At 36.8% G+C, this 19,106-nt stretch overlaps 3 protein-coding genes across 7 annotated transcripts in view; 1 reads left to right on the top strand and 2 right to left on the bottom strand.

Moving 5' to 3' along the window:
* LOC112561883 (GATOR complex protein DEPDC5-like) overlaps positions 1-7,591 on the top strand; it is a 33,503-nt gene extending 25,912 nt beyond the window's left edge. For 2 of the 3 annotated variants that reach the window (XM_025234713.1, XM_025234711.1), the window contains 6 exons: positions 67-312; positions 1,394-1,420; positions 3,901-4,064; positions 4,327-4,492; positions 5,184-5,244; positions 5,604-7,591. In XM_025234713.1, the coding sequence (XP_025090498.1) occupies positions 67-312; positions 1,394-1,420; positions 3,901-4,064; positions 4,327-4,492; positions 5,184-5,244; positions 5,604-6,078 (1,139 nt within the window). In that variant the 3' untranslated portion in view covers positions 6,079-7,591. The remainder of the gene's footprint in view (positions 1-66; positions 313-1,393; positions 1,421-3,900; positions 4,065-4,326; positions 4,493-5,183; positions 5,245-5,603) is intronic. The other variant, XM_025234712.1, reaches the window with a different exon arrangement.
* Positions 6,101-11,705, bottom strand: LOC112561900 (meiotic nuclear division protein 1 homolog). 2 transcript variants are annotated; one of them, XM_025234748.1, is made up of 6 exons: positions 11,610-11,705; positions 11,051-11,116; positions 10,214-10,387; positions 9,714-9,821; positions 9,386-9,545; positions 6,101-8,674 (listed from the first exon to the last, which is right to left on the bottom strand). In XM_025234748.1, the coding sequence occupies exons 1-6, from the start codon at positions 11,610-11,612 to the stop codon at positions 8,568-8,570; spliced, it is 618 nt and encodes a 205-aa protein (XP_025090533.1). In that variant the 5' UTR covers positions 11,613-11,705; the 3' UTR covers positions 6,101-8,567. The 2 variants fall into 2 exon arrangements, with proteins under 2 accessions (XP_025090533.1, XP_025090534.1); XM_025234749.1 differs by lacking the exon at positions 9,714-9,821 and having other exon boundaries at positions 11,610-11,700.
* A 3,285-nt stretch (positions 11,706-14,990) lies between these two features.
* LOC112561895 (mitochondrial ubiquitin ligase activator of NFKB 1-like) lies at positions 14,991-18,988 on the bottom strand. 2 transcript variants are annotated; one of them, XM_025234737.1, is made up of 4 exons: positions 18,701-18,988; positions 17,373-17,572; positions 16,789-16,996; positions 14,991-16,346 (listed from the first exon to the last, which is right to left on the bottom strand). In XM_025234737.1, the coding sequence occupies exons 1-4, from the start codon at positions 18,809-18,811 to the stop codon at positions 15,822-15,824; spliced, it is 1,044 nt and encodes a 347-aa protein (XP_025090522.1). In that variant the 5' UTR covers positions 18,812-18,988; the 3' UTR covers positions 14,991-15,821. The 2 variants fall into 2 exon arrangements, with proteins under 2 accessions (XP_025090522.1, XP_025090523.1); XM_025234738.1 differs by having other exon boundaries at positions 16,141-16,346; positions 16,785-16,996.
* Positions 18,989-19,106: the final 118 nt, after the last annotated feature.

Here is a 19,106-nt window from a genome sequence, read left to right as displayed (position 1 = left end):
TTAAATTTATTATTCACTTTTTAAAAATCTCTTAAGTTTTTACTACACTTTAATATTTTGTCTCAGAGCCCCATACAGTATACCCGGGATATGGTTATAACACTCTTTTTCAAAATGAGTGGCTGGAGGTGTCCATCTTGCCAGAGCCAGATGAAGAGGAAACAGACACTGAAAAAGCTTGCAAGTTTTTCCTTCCTGCATCACGTGAGACACCTGAGCGCATCATGAGTTCAACACCTCCATCAGTTCTGTTTTCAGAGGATTGGAGAAAACAGACTGGACTTAGCAATCAGGGATGGGGGCAGCAGTCAGGTAAGTTCTCCCCCAGGTACCTTGCAATGGGGTGTTTTTCTTGTATTACAATGTCCTGTGCTTCCAGATAAGTTCCCAGAGACACCAGGGACAAGATGATGCCACTTAAGCTCTTCTCTAAGAGTGACATGGACAGTCTTTGGCATCAAAGCTTGTCATATAATCATGTATGCTAGGAAGAGTTTAAATGAACTGTCAGAGCATGATCACTGCATTGGGAAAGTCATCAGTAATAGCCCTATGCTGCCTGCTGAGAACAAAAGCAGATGAAGCAGAAAAGTGTTGCATATTTGAACTGCTCAGACATCTGTTTTCAGAATTTTCTTAATTCATGGCACCCAGTGGGTTTGCCTTTGTCTTTTTAATTCCTTATGTTTATTATTTTTTAAGAATTTGGTTTGCTTCTTGATGAAATTAGAAGAATACTTAACATGCATGATAGAAAAGCATCTTTACTGACTGCATGAATTATCTTCCTACTCATTTTGAGTAGCTTTGTCACATGGACACATGTTATGTACCAGGATATGCTTTGTTTTGTCATAAAACAGCATTTGATGGGTGGAATGTCAATATCAAGTACAAAATCAACATCTTCTGTGATCTTGTGTCTTTGGCTCTAGTCTGGGATTTATCGTTTTGGTTACCTATGTTTGTTTCTCAAAGCTCTTGAAAAACATCTATTATTTTTACTCATTGCAGTTCAGGGTTTTTTGCTGACTTTATGTTGGAGTGAACTGTAAAGTGTTAATATGGATTTTTTCTAAAAACTGAATTCCAAAATATGTTCTATAAATCAGTTGAACATTTTTAAACATAACTTCAGATAAGTCTTGTGAAATAGGGGTAAATCAATACCAGTAAAAATATTTATCATCATTCTATTTGTAGTCAGTTTCATGTTTATTAGAGCAAAGATATTTATTAACTGATGTCGTTTAGATGATGATTATAATGTACACACGCGTGCAAAAATAATCTTTTTGGAACATTTAATGCATTTATTAGAAATTCAAGAACACCAGTCTATTTACATTAAATAAATCTGATGGCCTGATTTTATCCTGGGGCTGCATTTCAGGAAAAATCAATGTTTGTGCTAACAAAGGTAAGCTTTTTTCCACCCTTCGTCTCAGCATTGTTAGACTTCACTGTGCTTCTTCATTGGGAGGTTTTTTTTTTTTTTTCTATTGCCTGTCATCTTTGGATGAACATTTAGTTCAGGCTTATGTATTAGGATTCATAATTTCTCACTTGCTTTCTTATTGGCACAGTCCTTTGCTTGAGCAGAAAATTTCTGTTCAACCTTAACAGTTGTGGTGAGAGTCATATAGCTGCATGTTTTTAAATGTGCACCACCACTGTCAACATTATTTGCTTACCAGGTTTTTATCATTCTGTTGATATAAATTTGATGCACACATCTGGCACAGTTTATTTTTACTTGTTATTGTACATTTTGGGACTTTTTTTGAGGGGGGGGGGGAGACACTTTCTTTTGGTTGCAGTGATAGCAGACTTGTCTGATGCTAAAGCTGGCTTATTTTTTTGCTCAAGGCCTGCCTTCTAATGCTACTTTTTGTTCCATTGAACACACTGCTGAAATAAAGAAGACTGATAAATGCTGAAGTGTGAGATGTCAGCCAAATTCAGATTTCTTGACTTAAGCAGAAAGTACAATTTGTAACCTACTCATCACATCAACACACACGCACATATGCACACATGCATTGTTATAATGTCATGTAAGCCTTCAATATAAGGCTTAGTCTTCTGGCTGTGTGGCTAAGGACAGTCTACAGTCTAGTACAGAGGGCCTGCACTTTTGGTGCATGGATGCATGCTAGACGCAGAAGCTAGTGCTGCTACTTTGCTGTTTCAGTGCTTTGCTGTGCTGGTTCAGGATGTCTCACACTGGGCTTTAACATGTTGTAACAGTTCATCTTCCTGTCCAGTGTTTCTGCTTTTGTGTTGAAATGCAAGACCACAAGACAGAGCACTTAGTGTACATACAGTGGTCCATGTAGAATGCATGCATTACTCATAAGAGCTGAAAATTACATATGCCATTAAACTTTATTTCTTTTTCCCTGTTACATCCCATGCACTGTTTTAGTTTTGTTTGTGTTTGTTTGATTTCTGCTTCCATGAGATCAATCTCCCAATCTCCTGGTTTCTAGTTTATTTTAAATTTTAAAACATTTTTTTTATAATGTGGTTCGTTCATGGAGAACATGAGTTTGCTCACAGTTTAGATCTGAAGCTTGATGAAACACTTAAGTTTGCTTTGCATTCATCACCCTAAAAAAAGTGGGAACATTGGTTCTGTTTTGTTCTTTTAAAAATTATCTTTCACCTTTTGGATAATAGTTGTGCTATTTCTCCCTTCCCCCCATCATTGGTGAGGAAATGCATAATCGGCTTGTATGTTGGTATGAATTATTATTTCACACACACATAGTTGAATAATGTTTTGTACTGCTAATGCATGATGTATTTTTTAGGCTTCTAGCTGACTCCGCTAGCTTATTTTATATCTCTTCATTTTTTCATAGTTCACTTGACAAGGCTTCATTAGACTCATTTTTCATGGCTGCAGTTTGAGATTGTAAGCTTGTTGCAGATTTAATGCAACATTTAAGACTCCTTTGAACCATGTCGGATGTACTGAAGCATGCCTGAGTCTCTCAGCAGCCTCCATTGAACCTGCACATACATCTATACAGCCTTGAGTTGTATCATTTTCATTATAATCTGCTAAACTGGTGCTGTGATAATAAGGTTAAATATGCTACATTGTTAAACACATACTCATCTTCATCTACAGAACCAAATGTGACTAGATAAACCAGTGACAGAAATCTTTAACCCCTCCCTCCCCTCAAAAAAAATGATGAGAAGAGAAAAGCTATCATATACAATGTATATAGAAAACCTAGCTGTTATCCCTTGTCCACACATACCTTTGTGCAGCACCAAAAAATATATAGAAGAAGCGCAGTGTGAAATAATTTTCACCTTTGTATGCAGTCCTATGTCACACTCATATTTAGAAGACAATAAAGAATGTCTACAATAACTTGACATAACATGCATCTTCATTATCTTTTTGAAACCCCTTATGATCAGGGTGAAGAGCTGCTCAGATTTTTTAACTACAGTATCATCTACACTATCACATTTTTTTTAGCTTAAAAGTTATAAAAGCTGCTGTTTTATCTGTCAGTATGACAGAGTCAGCAGTAAATATGATTTCCATTATCTCTTATGTCTTAAGCATTCTTTGGAAAAAAAATTTGTTGTGATATTTTAGTCTGGGATTGTTGTACATTATAAGTTTTTAGTTTATAAGTATTGTAAATATCAGCAGAGAAAAGTAGAAGTATTACTTATTTTGTTTTAATACTCATAACTTCAGCTTTGACTTAAGTGGACATGTTGCTGTTAAACGGTGTGTTGATGTCTTAGTATTAGTTTTTTGGTGGGGTGTTTGGGTATTAGTCATTTTTTGCATCTGTTTATTGTTTCTTACCATGTTTCATTATTTACAATGCTCTCTTAATATAATGGTATCCTGCTTGTCAACAGCAACTCTGCTGCATAAGTACGTGAATGTGGATGTGAACCCTAGTGGTAAAAGTGATCGGCAAGAGTGGGCCTCAGCCTGTTACAATGCTTACTACAGTCCACTGTGCGCTTTTGAGATCCAGATCCAGTGGATGGTAGCTACTGGCTGTATCCTTGGAGAGACGGTGAGTCAGGCATGAGTATAGGCATGTTTACTGCTGATGACAAAGATACTTTTCTTGGAGGGAGAGATATTTGGCCAGTTTGAATGACTTTAGAGTCCACATGCCTTCAAATGTTAGTTCTCAGCAGTCTTATTATTTTTAGTAAAGGCAGAGACAACTTTTGTATAAGTTTAATTTCAAGAAGAAATTTTTTTATTGTTTTCCATTTTCAAATGACCATGATAAAAGTATCAGTAGTATTTTAATTGTTTTCACTTTTCAGATTTACAGCTGGGCTAGAAAAGCTGGACCATGTGGATTTCATTTGATTCCTGTTCCTGTTGACCCTTTTGCTTTGCCCAACTGTGTCAACTCTGATCCTTTGCGTAGTCCTATTTTTGTGCCTTTGGCCGTGGATGACGTTGAAGATAGCGAGAGCATTTTCACTGGTAAAAGATTTGATGTGCTATGAAGTTATTTTGGTCTAGTAATGGGTTTCTGTAAGTAGTTGTAACCTTTGCCAATATTTATCAGTTATTTCATGTCTCTATAGTTGATGTCTAGCCAAATCTGCTGAATACTTTCCTCAGACTTGTAATTTCTCCCAGGCTCTGTATAGCAGTATATAACTTAAAATGTAAAGATAGGAAAAATATTGAGTATGGTGCATGTATGCAAGGTTTTTGTTCATTACAACAGCTTTATTTGACATTTCTTAAAGAGATCCCCGTTTTTTGTGTATGGTATAGATCTATATGTTCTTGCTGCACAGTTATCCAAGAAACTGCATGTGTAAATTTAATTATGTTCATGTTGCTGTGTGTTTGTTTGCCTACGTGTGTGTACATATTGTAAAGTACATTGAGCCTTAACAGGAATTGTGCTGTATAAGTGCTTTATTATTATTGCAATATGCATATGCTCTGCATGAGTTTATTGTCTACTGGAGGCATGTCCACTGCGTTCAAATTAAGGTGAAATCTCATTTTTGGATGAAGTTTTTAGCTCAGATTTGAAATCAGGATAATAGACATACCTCTTATAACTGATCTACTATTATCAGATTGTTTTTGTAAACCTTAATTTATGACAAACCTTTATCCCTTCTTACGAAATTTTGTCTTTACGTTGTTCTGACAGATTGTTCTTCAGAAGTCAGGCAGGAACGTCTTCTGCTGATACAAGATACTATCTTGAAAAGGTGTGGCTCTTAATTATTTTGTAAATAAATATACAAGATATTTTAAAATGTTACAAAGCCATACTGCTTTATTGTTAGAAGAAATATTCTACCTCAAGATGGTTTAGATGACCATTATAGGTTGAAATATAATTAAGTCCAATTGCTGATATGCATCTGAAGCTTGTTTACAAATATGGTATCAGCTATCCTTAAATAGTACAGAATCAGAATATAGGCAGCTCTCTTGAAATGATATGAAATAAAGACAACTTAAAACAAAGTTTATGTTTACAAATAGTCTAATACATCATAATGTAATTATTTTAATTTTAATGTTTGTATAGCATGACATTGAAGAAATGACATTGTGTCCACAGATATGGATTTGTACGAATCAACGTTCCAGTCCCTGACCCAGGCAAAACTGACAACTCTTCATCCAAATCATTGTCTTCACAACACCTGTACATGCAGGAGTACGTACATCAGTATGTTCATTGCACTGCTGGCATGTTTGTTCTCATTCCAGATCTCTATCCATCCCTTCTTTCAAATGCTCATGGTCCAGCACGGTATCCTCCATCACCTACAGTGTCATACGTGGCCAAGAAGTCCACATCCGACATGCATAAGAACTACATTGCAAGGCAGCAGTCAAGCCAGAAGATGATTCAAAACCATCATGTGGGATTTCTCTGGTCCTGGAACTTTATGTCTTCAAAACGCTGGCGTTCAGGCAGCACTGGTGATGAAGCATTCCAGGACAAAATGCTGGCTGACTTTCGTGAATTTTGCCAAAACAAGGATGGACGCTTGGAAGCATTTCTGAAAGATTTTAGTCTGAAAGTTTGAGCAAAATGGGACAGAAGTGTGCTTTTTTTTTTTTTTAAAGAAGACTGGAACTGGTTAATTAAAATTCCCTTAAAAAGTGAAGATTATCATAATATTAATATTATTGCATTAAGGCATGGCATTAGTCAATTTAAGAAGGGCATTAACATATAATAAGGGCATGACCACTGCAGTTGTGGTTTTTTTTTCTTCCATGTAAAACTGGGGCTTTCTCATGCATAATATTGTTTTATAATCTTTGATATAAGACTATAATTAGCACACACTTTGCTCATATCTTTTAAATTTTTGGCAGTTTAATATGAAGTTGTCTATCCTCATGCTTGTTTTTCTTCTGACCTGGCAAAGGCATCATTTGAAAAAAAATCCCTTACTTTGATATATTATTTTAGCTCTTTACAGTTCAGAGTTTCTTCCTTAACCACTAAGGCCATGTTGTTTTTCAACTGTTTATAATTGACAGAACTGTAAAGAGTTAATGTTTTGATGTTAGATACAAAGTGTATACACTGTGTAAACAATGTAAAACCTGATTTATGTTGTAAAGCAAAACCCATGATTTATGTGGTAAACTACAAAAGATGATATTTACACTTTCAGGTGTGTGATAAACTGTAACTAGGTACTTGTGCAAGTTTTGTGTAGGAAAGTGGGCATGTGCAAGCCTGATCTGTACACCATGCAAGTGTGTGCATATCCCAGGTCCTAAGGGATAAAAAGATTGTCATGATTTGATCTTGAGGTCAAATCACAGGTAATTAGTATTGTGGTAAACATGACTTGTCTCAGGATCAGTGGTAACCTGAGTTCCGACCACAGATTTCTTTATAGTTTTTTAAAATACTTTAATGACATGTTTTCGTCATTTTTTTTGGATAAAACAGTGATTTGTTTTTCATTTCAAAGTGTGTCAGTAGCAAGTTAATTTATGCATTTTAAATTACCATGAAGTTATATTCCAAGAGAATATAGAATAGTTTGTACAGCAAGTAGAGATGCTTTTTGACCAGAAAACCATGCCTTTGCTCAGCTCACCATTTGCCTGGTAAAAGTTTTCAGAATTTAAGAAAATTCTTTTTCAGATTTGCAGACATCAGCTCAGTATTAACTGAATGTTCAGATGTACTAATAATTATATTAGCCTGCTTATAAACTGACCTGGAGATGTTTAATAGCTATTAAATCTTTGGAAGTATACATAAGGAGAGCCAAGCACTGGTAAAATAGAGACTGTCCCAAGTTCGTACTCATTTTGTGTGAGGATGGAATAAAGAGGTAATTATGTAAGCTGATTCTAAACTTTAAAGTACCAGTAGCTCATGAATTTTGTGCCAATAGTTACAACACTGTATATGTTTACCGCTGTGATACCTAGGTGCCTGGCTGGTCTCACAGGACAGCACACCACTGGTTGTCTGTGATAGCGTGAAACTGAGATTTCTTGGTGAATGCACTCTCATGTAATTTTTGTTCAATATACAACAAATAATAAAAATTTGTCAGTTGTAAACAATTTTCTTATCTTAACAATATATTTTGAATGCTTCATCTGTGGTGTCCCATTATTCCTCAAATGTTACACTAATTGTTAATAAACATGTACTTTCACAATTTCATTCATTGCCAGTTTCACTCATGAACTAATATCCCTATATACATTCGTGGTTTCACTTATTCAAGGCATTCACACACTTAACTTAGTTCTAATGGTTGCTATTGTTAATGATGGTTTTTAAATGTTCACTTCAGTCTTCCTCGGATGTCAAAGCTTATGAATTGACTTGGCAGAGGTTGCTGCACTGTCTTGCCTCCCTTCCATCAGAAATTACTGTTGTGACAACTGCACCATCTGTCATAGATCTCCCATAGACTCTGTGGTCCATGCATGCGTGAGCAAAAACTTCTTACATTTGGTATAACCTGTTAGGTCTATGTTACCTTTGTTTCTTCGTGAGAAAGACACTTCAGCAACACTCCTACTGGAGAGTTAAACAACTTGATGGTGGGGAAAGGTGCTATAGAATCAATACTATTATTTCTTCTGGGGTTTTTATTTTTGTAGTTTGTGAACTTGTACTTTTAATGCTTTTGTTTAAATACACTTGAGTTAATACCAAGTGGAAAAAGACTTTTATTAGCATTAATACTGGAGACAGTGTCCCAAAATACCTGTAGACATATTTAGCTAGAAATCAGAGGTAATGATAGAATAATGTACTATTGTTTCATAAAATTATTAAAAGTAAACTCCAACATCTAACAAGAACATATAATGATTTTCGTTAATTATTTAGGACTGAGTACACTACGCACAAGGAATAGGGATGTTTCTCAATGAAAATTTTAACATGCCAACTGCAAGTACTTTCAGTGACAAACATTGACATTTTGTAAGACCCACAAAATATGCTCGCTCAAACATGCTCACAAACACACATGCCATCTTTTACACACATCTACGAACATATGCTAAGAGAAGAAGCTTGTGATCACTGAACATAGTCAAAGTCTGAAGGAATGCCAAACTGTTGGTCAATTTGTTTATCCTCAAAGGAAAACTTTTGTTTGATCCATGATTTTGTTGAAAAAATGTTGTCTGAAACACAAAGAAGTTGATAAAGGCACAATAATAATCAAGTTTTAAAGCTTTTAAACAGCTAAGGGAATGTAATTACTGAAATTAGCAGAGCTCCTTACTGACTGACAGAAAGGAGTAACGTCTGACTGCTTATGACTGAAGTGGCCTCCTGAGCATTTGTAATATTCCCTCTGTGAGTGTGAGTTTCAGTGTGTGTTTGCATGATTGAGTGCACACACACACACACAGACCTGCAGGATATCATTATAAACAGATGAATGGCAGTGACAACTTCCAGACCAGTGGCATAAGATCATTCATCAAGCTTGCTTTTTGCCCTCTTATGCTTACCCCGAGTAAAAAAAATCTAAGTATAGTTATAGGCATGCTCTCATTGGAGGCCTTGGACCTATTAAGGGTCTACAATGACAACAAACTAACCATAGGACTACACTTTCCCGTGTGCTTATATTTATGATAAAACATGAATATAGTATGCCCATCTCAATGCAACCTCCACAAACCTATCGAGAAAAAAAAATTCATGGGGAATTGTTGATTTAAAAGAAAAAACAACTAAGAGTCCATGATTACTAATAGTGATACAGCGTATATATCATGTGTATAATAACAGAAGTATTTTATATTTTCAGTATAATGGTTGCTCTTATTTTATATTCTGAATCATGTATAACAATTTTTATTAGTTTAGCTAAATATTTAACCAACCTGTCCATCGATTAGCAGCTTCGTGTGCCATGTCTGCCTCCTGTTTTAACTTTTCAAGAATCTCAGGGTCACTCTCTTGATATTTTTCTAACTCCTTTCCCAGCTGCTGTTTCTTTTCTTTCTGTATCTTTAGTTCAGTTAACAGTAATGTTCTTTCTTCCTGAAAAAGCAAGATCTAGTCTGAAAGTGTTGTACTTCTTAATACCTCTGCACAGCACACTGAATAACAATATTTTATGAAAAATTGTTTCTAAAATGAACAATTCATTACCCTAGCTTGAAACTCCTGGCTTAATATTTATTAGCATTTCTCAGTAATGCAACTTACGCAGTCTTCTTTTCCTATTTTAGCTTTCACAATCTGTGACTGTAGGTCTTGACTTTTTGCCTTTATCTCCTCCAGCCTAGATCTGATGTCTTGTAGTTTCCTTTTTCGCTGTTAAAAATATTTTTTTTAATCTTGATTTTTTTCCCCCCTGTGGCAAATCTCAAAAAACGTTACATGTTATATCAAATAACTAAACCTTTATCCTTTTTAAAAATACTTTATATATGCTACATGTATGATTGGTTGCATTCATCCTTTACTGCTTACATGAAAACAAATGTGCCTCATTACTATCTTTAACACCTCTTGGCTACATTAATCTGCCATATCTGGTGCCATATAAACTAAATGAATACAAAGGGTAAAGAATGACTATATAATTCATTTGTGTTACTCAAACTATATATGGTCATTACTTATTCTTTTCATGAATCTGCAGCAATTTAGCATTAACTATTAGTATTTCTCTTTGTTTCATTATGTAGCTTTTTAATACATACACTTTGGCTGGCTTTGCTAGGAAAAGACCAGAAGTAAATGGAAGTGCCAATTTTTTCAGAGTCCACTAGTCCATCATTAACCAGACTTTGTAGCACTTCCTTCACTGTCTGGGCTGTGATGCCCTTCTCTTTTGGGGCCATCTTCTCCAAGTCTTTCAACTGGAAGAAGTCCTTCTGCACATTACAGTTTTTGAGTCAGTAACACATGCTCTTTCTCTCTCTGCATCACACACACACACACATATTCATGTGACCAAAAACAATGCTATATGCAGGCATGCACTTACACAACACACATATGGATAAAACGAACAGTTTACACTAAATGTGTGTAAACATGCACTTTCAGATGCACACACAGGTGTGCATATTTGCAAATGCACACACACATATCCATACAAATATATGCCTTATTTTACAATTTACAAGTTCATGAAGAGAGGTTTTTGATGTTTAATAACAAGGATGCACTTTACTAAGCAGATGTCACTGCCAGTGAATTTAGTGTCAAGCTAACATGACACATTTATTATCTTGAAACCAACATTAACAAGTTTACAATTCCAGAATTCAAAGATCAAATTCTCTTTTAATAAATATTTTAGTACTGCTTACATCACTTATGCCTCATTTAAAGCAAAAAGGAAACATGCAGCTAAGATCTTTAGTTACCTTCCCCTGCTGTTTCTTTAATGCTTTAAGTCTGTTTTCTAATGTTTGCAAGTGATATTGCATATTGCCCCACTTGTTTACATCACATTTGTTTCACTGATCGGTAATTTCACCTTCGAATCACCGGTAGTAAAATTATGCAGCACTGACTTTAAAAGCACTTACCTTCTCAAAGAAAAGCTCAATCATTCTGTCCCTTTTTTCGTCAAAGCTTAAACCCTTTTTCTTGGACTGGAATATTGAAAAACAATGTTCACTGTGGTTTTATGTTACTTTTGAATCATTTTCTGGTAAAGATTCCTTTTAAGGTGCTGAAGTATCGATCCCACTGAACAGAGGGGAGTAGATGTGTGCCATTTATAAACTAATTGTAATAAACCAAGTGAGGGGATACTTCAGTTTGATTTGTTATCATCGGCTGCTCAGCAGGTAACGCCTATTGCATGCCACCACCAGAGTAACACATCTGTTCCTACTTTCTTAGGTACCATTTTATGAAAGTTTTGGCAATGTAATCTATGCAGCAGTTATTCAGTTCTGGTAGTGCTTATATAATTGAAATAGAAGTTAATAGAAATTCCATTTTAATTGATGCAAGTCGTGAAAAATTCGTTTATATTAAGAGTATTATGTACTGAAATTCATCTGTGAAAGAAGAAAATGCTCAGATAAGGCAATCACATTATGAATGTGTTTCTCGTTTTCTGGCTGTGAATGATCGTACCATTTCAGTTGATAGTTACAGCACGGACTTGTATCACACGCTCCTGTGGTTGCAGACTACATCGCCTTGCAAGCTCAGAATTCTAATTTGGCGCCATTTACAGTCATACTATTTGGGAATCGTTCCTTTTAAGTCGTTGTGATCTTCATCATCAGCGGGAGCTGAACGTTTTCGTGTGGACAGAAGATCAAAGTAGGACAATTATGCAGACATCGATTTTTTTTCAAACAGCCCTTTTTACTTTTAACTAGAAGGGCTGCATGGTGTTTAGTTTAATAATAATGTGAACTTATCATGCGCAGCATCACGACCAAGGTGGATCGCACTCTCTGCTCAGACCAGTCATGATAAACGAAAGGTAACAGCCAGTGGACAGTGAGGTGCGTGAGGGACACTGAACAACATAAATATGAGGTATAAGAGTAGAATATAAAGCAGTGGATGAAGGGATATAAACTGTAAGATGGAGTCGTTACATGATAGCAGAACCATGGACATGTAATACAAGTTCGTGGCATAACAGACATATTGCCATGGAGTTAAGAATAGTAATTCAGGGATAATACCTTGTGAAGAGATATGTTTTCAGAGAACATTTGAATGTAGCCTTCGAGTCATAGTAGCGAAAATGATGTGGAAGAGAGTTCCACTGCTTAGCAGAACAAAGGGAGAGCGTCCGCTGTCCGTATATGACTGGTTGTGGGAGGGAGGATAGAATGCGGGAGTCTGAGGAGCGAAGGTGTGGACAGACAAGATTTCAGTAAAGTATTAGGGGGAGTACCCTTCAAAGAATCCATAACAGAGTTGCAAACTTGTAGTCTACTCTAACTTTAATTGGTTGCCAATAAATGGAAATGGTTTAACATATTAGAGTGATGCTATCTTGTCATTGTTGCTATATTGTCGGAAAATATAAATAAAAAAATTATGAATATGTGCTTTAAGTTATCTAACACTTAAATATAAAAAAAATAACTAACAACCAATGTCCTTTAAAACTAAATGAACTCACAGTTGGACAGGAAAGATCAGGTGGCTTGCACAGCACTAAAGTCATCACATATTTTCAATCTATACACCCTTAATTGACCTGACAAAAGTCTTTGACATGGTCAGCAGGAATACCATCTGGAAGAAAATGGGGATGTTTAGGTACCCACACAAGTTCATTGGATTCTTCTGGCAGTTCCACAAGGGTATGTTGGTTACAGTCCTCGACAATGGAGAGGAATCCATCCCTTCCCAGTAATCCAATTGTGTCAAGCAGGGCTGTGTGTTTGCCTAAACAGTCTTCAGCAGGTCTCCTGCCTTGACAACAGATGCATTCAATGATTGCAACAAGGGGCTGGAAGTCAGTTATCAAATGGACAGCAAACTGTTCAAACTACGGAGGCTATAGGCAGCAACCAGATTTAAGATCAAAATAAATAGGAAAATATTGTTCACTGATGACTACGGCCTACCAAGTGTGAGATACAGTCTGACATGGACTATCTTGTGATGATTTCAGTCTGACCATCAGAACCATGAAGACTGAGGTCATGCTCCATCCTTCCCCTGGCAAGCCTTACCAGGAGCTGCACATAACAGTAAAGGGATGCAACCTCAAGGCAGTTGAACACTTCACCTACCTGGGCATTCTTTCAAACACATCAAATGAACGTCGATGTGGAGATCAACAAAGATTCATCAAAGCAAGTGCCGCTCTGACGAATTTCTCAGAAACATCTGGGAGAATAGTGGTCTCAACCTTAACACCAAGCTGAAAGTCTACACTACAATAGTTCTCCCTGCTGTCCTTTACACTAGTGAGAACTGGACCCTCTAACCCAGACATGCCATGCAAATCAACCAATTTCACATCAGATGACTCACATCTGCTGGCAAGATAGGGTCCCCGACACGGAAGTCTTGAGGCATGCAGTATTCCCAGCATCCACATCCTTCTGCTGAGATCATAACTAGATGGGCTGGACATGTCTTCTGTTCTATGGAGAGCTGTGCCAGGGTAAGCCCACAATTCGAGAACAGCAAATGTGCTGCAAAGATTACCCCAAAGCCACCCTAAAAAACCTTAGCATTGATACTGTCAACTGAGAGGCCCTTGCCCTTTGCTGCCTATCCTGGCACAGCACCCTCACTCAGGTATGTCGGCAAAACATGGACATGCAGCATGCAAGGCCAGTATTCCAACCCTGGTAACAACCCCTTTTTCTTGCTTATGCTCCACATGTAGGATTCGCTTCCAGGCCTGGATTGGGCACGTCTAAAACCATCACCACTGACACTAGACCAGTGGTTCTTAACCTTGTTTGAGGTACCGAGCCCCCAAGTTTCATTTATGCACATTCACCAAACCCTTCTTTATGTCATCACGAATTGTGAGTGTGTCTTGACCTCCATGGCGGAGGCTCCGCCAAACCCCTGAGATCGACTCACCGAACCCCTAGGGTTCGATCGAACCCCAGTTAAGAACCACTGCACTACACCCTTAAATTTTTGTGTGAAGTCATAGTCATCATCAGCACCCAGTGGACAAACATCTTTGGTAGACTTAATAGTCTGAATGTACCATCCCAATCTGCTGCTATCATATCAGATTTAACTCTTGTAGTATTTTAATCATGAAGCTTTTGATCATGTCAGCTGTGAATTATTGTATGCCTACCCTACCCATCCTTCCAATTAATCTCATCAAAAATGATCACTCCAATTAGATGATTCCGTCAATGCAGAGGAGTATCATTGTGGTTATGCTGCTGCAGGATTCAAGAACCACTTCAGACGTCATTTTTGTGAATTGTCTAGTTACCATTCCAAAATTGATAGATCTCTGTTAGTATATTAAAGTAAGATGGTACATTAAACAGGCTGCAATGTCTAGGCAATAATAGTCAGTCCCTGTTACTACTTGTTATGACATTGTCTTTAAGCGAAATCTGTTGAGTTGGGCATTGCAGATATTGTATTATTTGGTTACATATTTTTGTTATTGCCAGCCTTGCTAAACCTCAAACTTGTAAGCTTTTGAATGTCTCAGCCAGTCAGTGAAAGAAAATAGATTATGTACTGGGAGGTCTTGTGGAAACCTGTATTGACTAAACCTTACTGGGTAATATGCCTTAGCCTCATGATTAGTGCGCTAGAGAGCAGATCACCTGCTTATTTTTGAGACTCACATGAGCCTATGGAAAACTATGTCTCCTCCCTCAGTAACTGAGTACATGATGATTAGGGAAGATAAAACAGAAGCACTAGGGTTAGCCTTCCATATTCTATGCCCAGGACACAGGAGCTACTTTAAGTCACTGCCCCTATGGTTGCTGGATTATGAGACTCTTTGCCTTCACACTGACATACATTGACAATAAAACAAATATGTAATTTTCAGATTCATGTTTACTTTGGTGGCATTAAAAAGTAATACATCATTTACTTTAAACGCTGCATCAGTTAAAAAAATGCCATTATAAAAATATTCTTTGTTGGTGACTTAGGTATTAATCATTGAAAGAATTACAGTTCAGAAAAATTCTGTTATGCAAAGTTATAGGTGTCACCTTTTCTCGTGCTCTCTCTCACATGCACACACAATTCTAATCATATACTTCAATAACTGCTTTCTAAGCCCAGGTGCAGAAACTTACAAGCAGATATTCATTGATACTTTTATCATAGTCACAGTTTCGTGTAACCAAACATCGAATCTACTAAATATGACGTTCATCATATTTATGATGGTTTTTCTAAAGGACAAACTCATCTTGATGTTTACGCTGCATTCTTTGAAACAGTACAGAATTACTAGGTAATGGTTAAACTGTAACAGTCACAAATCCAACATAACACTTGCCTGAAGGAAGCTTGTACAAAAGTGCTTACCAAAAGCTGAGCTGTATCTTCATAACAAATCTGATTTGATCCACTCTCACAAAGGCAGAAAACTCACTAGACTGACACAGCTTTTCAACAAAAGAGAAAACCATTTACCAAAGCATAGCATACATGGCAGATGCAGCCTATCAGTGTTCTCTCCACAATGCTATGAATCAGTGCAGCCACACGGTCTTAGGTAAAGTTTGTCACCCATGATGTTCTACAAAAGTGTTTTATGCTGTTTATAATATATGAAATTCTTGTCAACACATGACAGAATGATTCAGTCCTGACATTTGATTACAGAAATTTAAGTTGATTCCACTGGTATTTGCATTATGGCCTATAAACTGGAAGAAATCTTTCAATAGGATCTCGACAAACAGGGCAGACTTTTGGTTCAGGCAGCCTTTGAGCACAATCTGAGCACAAAGAGATGTGACCACATTCTAAGGTAATTACTTCCCTAGGGTTAGCCAAGCATACAACACACGTTTCATCATCTGAAAGTCCATCCCCTGGTGTCCTGCTTTCTCTCCTTCTTGCTGCCAGTCTATGAATTTCCTCGAACATTCTCTTCATTTTAAGGCGATACCAGTGTCTCCTGGCTACTCTCCAGATAACAAAAACCAGCATACCTACTGCAACATTGCATAGAATCAGTGCACACACCTTATAGAATGTGCCCTTTGATAGGTACTGCCTAACAAGCTGATTCTTCGTCTGCTTGGTTAGAATGTATGTCAGGCCATGTGGTGGCCCTAACTTTATTCGACCATCCTGAAGGAAGATCTCACCAATGCCCAGCATGCCAGTGCCAACCAGCAGCATCCTCTCTGTCTCTTGGATTCCACGGCAAACCTGCAGCAAATGAACCAACAGCATCTCAGACATTTAGTGTCAGAATATTTTTATTCAAAAACATTCAGATCATATCTCTATGAAATACAGGTTTTGTCAGGAATGAAAAAGAATCTTCTGCGAGGAAAGAAGCTGGTAAGGTTTTTATCATGAGGTTAATGCAGTCACTATAAAAAGGAAAAAGAAATATAAAAGAAGAGCCATAATGGTATTAAAAAAAATTGCAACACTTGATTGCATTGATACAGATATTAGATTCAAGGATGAGACACTACAGACAGTCTTACACTTCAAATACTTGGGATACATCATCTCAGGCTGAAAGCCAAAAAAGCTCTTCAGAATAAAGCACAGTGCTCCCTAATTCATTTGGGAATGTGGTAACCACAGACCCACATTATCATGAAAAAATATAAGTAGTAAAATGAGAAGTAGTACAAGCCTCTCCAAAGATGCGGTCTATGCTGGCCTGCACGATGTTTCTGGTTTGAGGAGTGAATTCATTGTGCGTGACCTCCAATTCCTCCAATAGGTTATCTGCTTCTGTTGGCTCAGTTACTAATATCTGACACCCATTGGATTTCTCAGGATTTGTCAGAACAAATGGTGCTGCATCTAAAGTGTGTCTCAGAATTTTTTTAACATCAGACCTGCAAATTCCAATTGCTTATTGATGACTGTTTACTAAAGGGTTTGATTCAATATACTCTGTAACTAAACAGGAACCTGCATAATAAATTTCTTTAGAAAAATCTTTACAAGTAGCTGAAAAAAACCTACAAGCAAATGCAAAAAGCTGATATGCAATAGCAAAAATCTACAAACATGCCTAATCTATTAACCAATAAAATAAAATCAGAGCTAGCCAAAGAAATTTACTTTAGCAAGAATTATATAATGGGTCTGCATAGTTTATACAATGAATACATAAAAATATAAAAAATTAACACCGTAAAAGTACATGAAAAATCATAAATACAAGAACACTTCATGCTATTATATGTGGCATATAAATAACACCATTACCAAAATCCCTGTGTTCTCCTTGATGAATGCTCAATAAGCTGTGATTCAATAACAACTCCTTGTTTGTCCCCAGATTTACTTGTAAATACTTTTCCAAGATCCTTGACAACCCCTTCCACTGCAGCATATGCAATACGATGATCATCTAAGGAGCTGAGCCTTTCTTCTAGTTCTTTACCCAATTTCACTGTTTCTGCTACCTGAAAAAAATCAGTTGTCACAAATTTATAAAAACTGTTCTAACTCAGATACTCAACCACACAATGCACAATTAAACACTCTTTCAAACTAATAAATGAATAAAAATCATATTTCCATTATGTACTGGATGGGAATCATGCTAGTTTTTGGATTCTTTTTTTCACTAATGACTTATTTCTTGAACTATTACCAATTTACAACAACAACAAAAATGTGTATGTAACCAATTCCCTACCTAAAGTTATCTAGACTGTCATACAGTTATAAAAGGGTGAACTTTTTAGCAAAGCAGCAGCATCTTTTGTACAAGCGACTTGAAACTCCAGAGGTAGGCAAACTTCTAACAAATGATATACTCCAATGCCAATTTAGATCATATCTTATGTAATGCAAACATATGGGATATTGAATTTTTAACTAACTTTCCTGGGTCTATCTCTTCATCAAGGATTTGGGAGGCAACATGCAATATCGCTGGGTTTCTAACTACGAGAGCTATATTCTGTCCATCATCTGAGAATGTTATAGAGTCTTCTTGCCTCATTTGTCATGGCAGACTCTCCCCGTGTTTTATTCTTCTATTTCACTGTTTGATATGCTTTCTTAGTGTCTTTTTTTTCAATGTTACAATGTTGTTTCTCTGTCCAGTTCTCCTTTTCTTACACGCTTTCTGCTAACTGTTGTGCAACATTTTTCCCCATCAGTACTGTTTAGTTTTTCACCTCATGTCACATATATTTAATGTCAGCAGTGAACATGGGTTTCTTGACTACATGATGCTGACAAGAGATCTCATGCCACTATTTTGGTATTTTTAAGTCACTCAAAGTCAAATCTGAGTCGTGAGTTTGGGTTTGCGACCATCTTTAGATGCAAGTGGGAGGTCATCACTAGTAGAAATGTGGTCTCTTCCATAGTCTGCTCCAGTAAAGCTTCATACACTTCAAACTGGCATTAACAAAGCAAACAGTGCACATATCGAAACTATAAAAACTCCAACCAATGCCTCAATGATATGATACCATTCAAAAAGACGTGTTATACTGTTGACTACGAGAACGAAAGTTGACAACAATGATTTATATTATGATTTCATCACAGTTCATTTTTTCTTCTTAATAATTTACCTTGATCTGATCTGCAGTTTCATTACTTTTCCTGTACATCCAGTAAACTATAAGTGCAACAATTCCTGAACAGGTACCACTTAATGCAATAATTTTCTCAGTTAGATCCATAGTTTTCCGCTGGTTATTCGTCAGCTCCAAACCACGACCCTGTATTACTGGACTGCTGGCACACTACTTTCTTCCAGTTAACTACTAAAACGAGGCAAATGTATAAAAGCTTCCGGTTTATTCGCATTTCAGATTAACTACCTAGACGAGGCAAGTTTGTACAAAGTTTCCGGCTCAGTCACATTCATTGTTAAGGCTTGCCGAGACTAACAGGAGAACTTCGCAAGAGGCTAGTTAGCGTTGGTCTCGGCATGTCTGCAGTCCACCTACACACTTCCGTATCCAAACGACACCT

Source organism: Pomacea canaliculata, linkage group LG4, assembly GCF_003073045.1.
Source record: "Pomacea canaliculata isolate SZHN2017 linkage group LG4, ASM307304v1, whole genome shotgun sequence".
Classification (NCBI taxonomy): Eukaryota; Metazoa; Mollusca; class Gastropoda; order Architaenioglossa; family Ampullariidae; genus Pomacea; species Pomacea canaliculata.
This window is presented reverse-complemented; position numbering and strand designations above follow the sequence as displayed.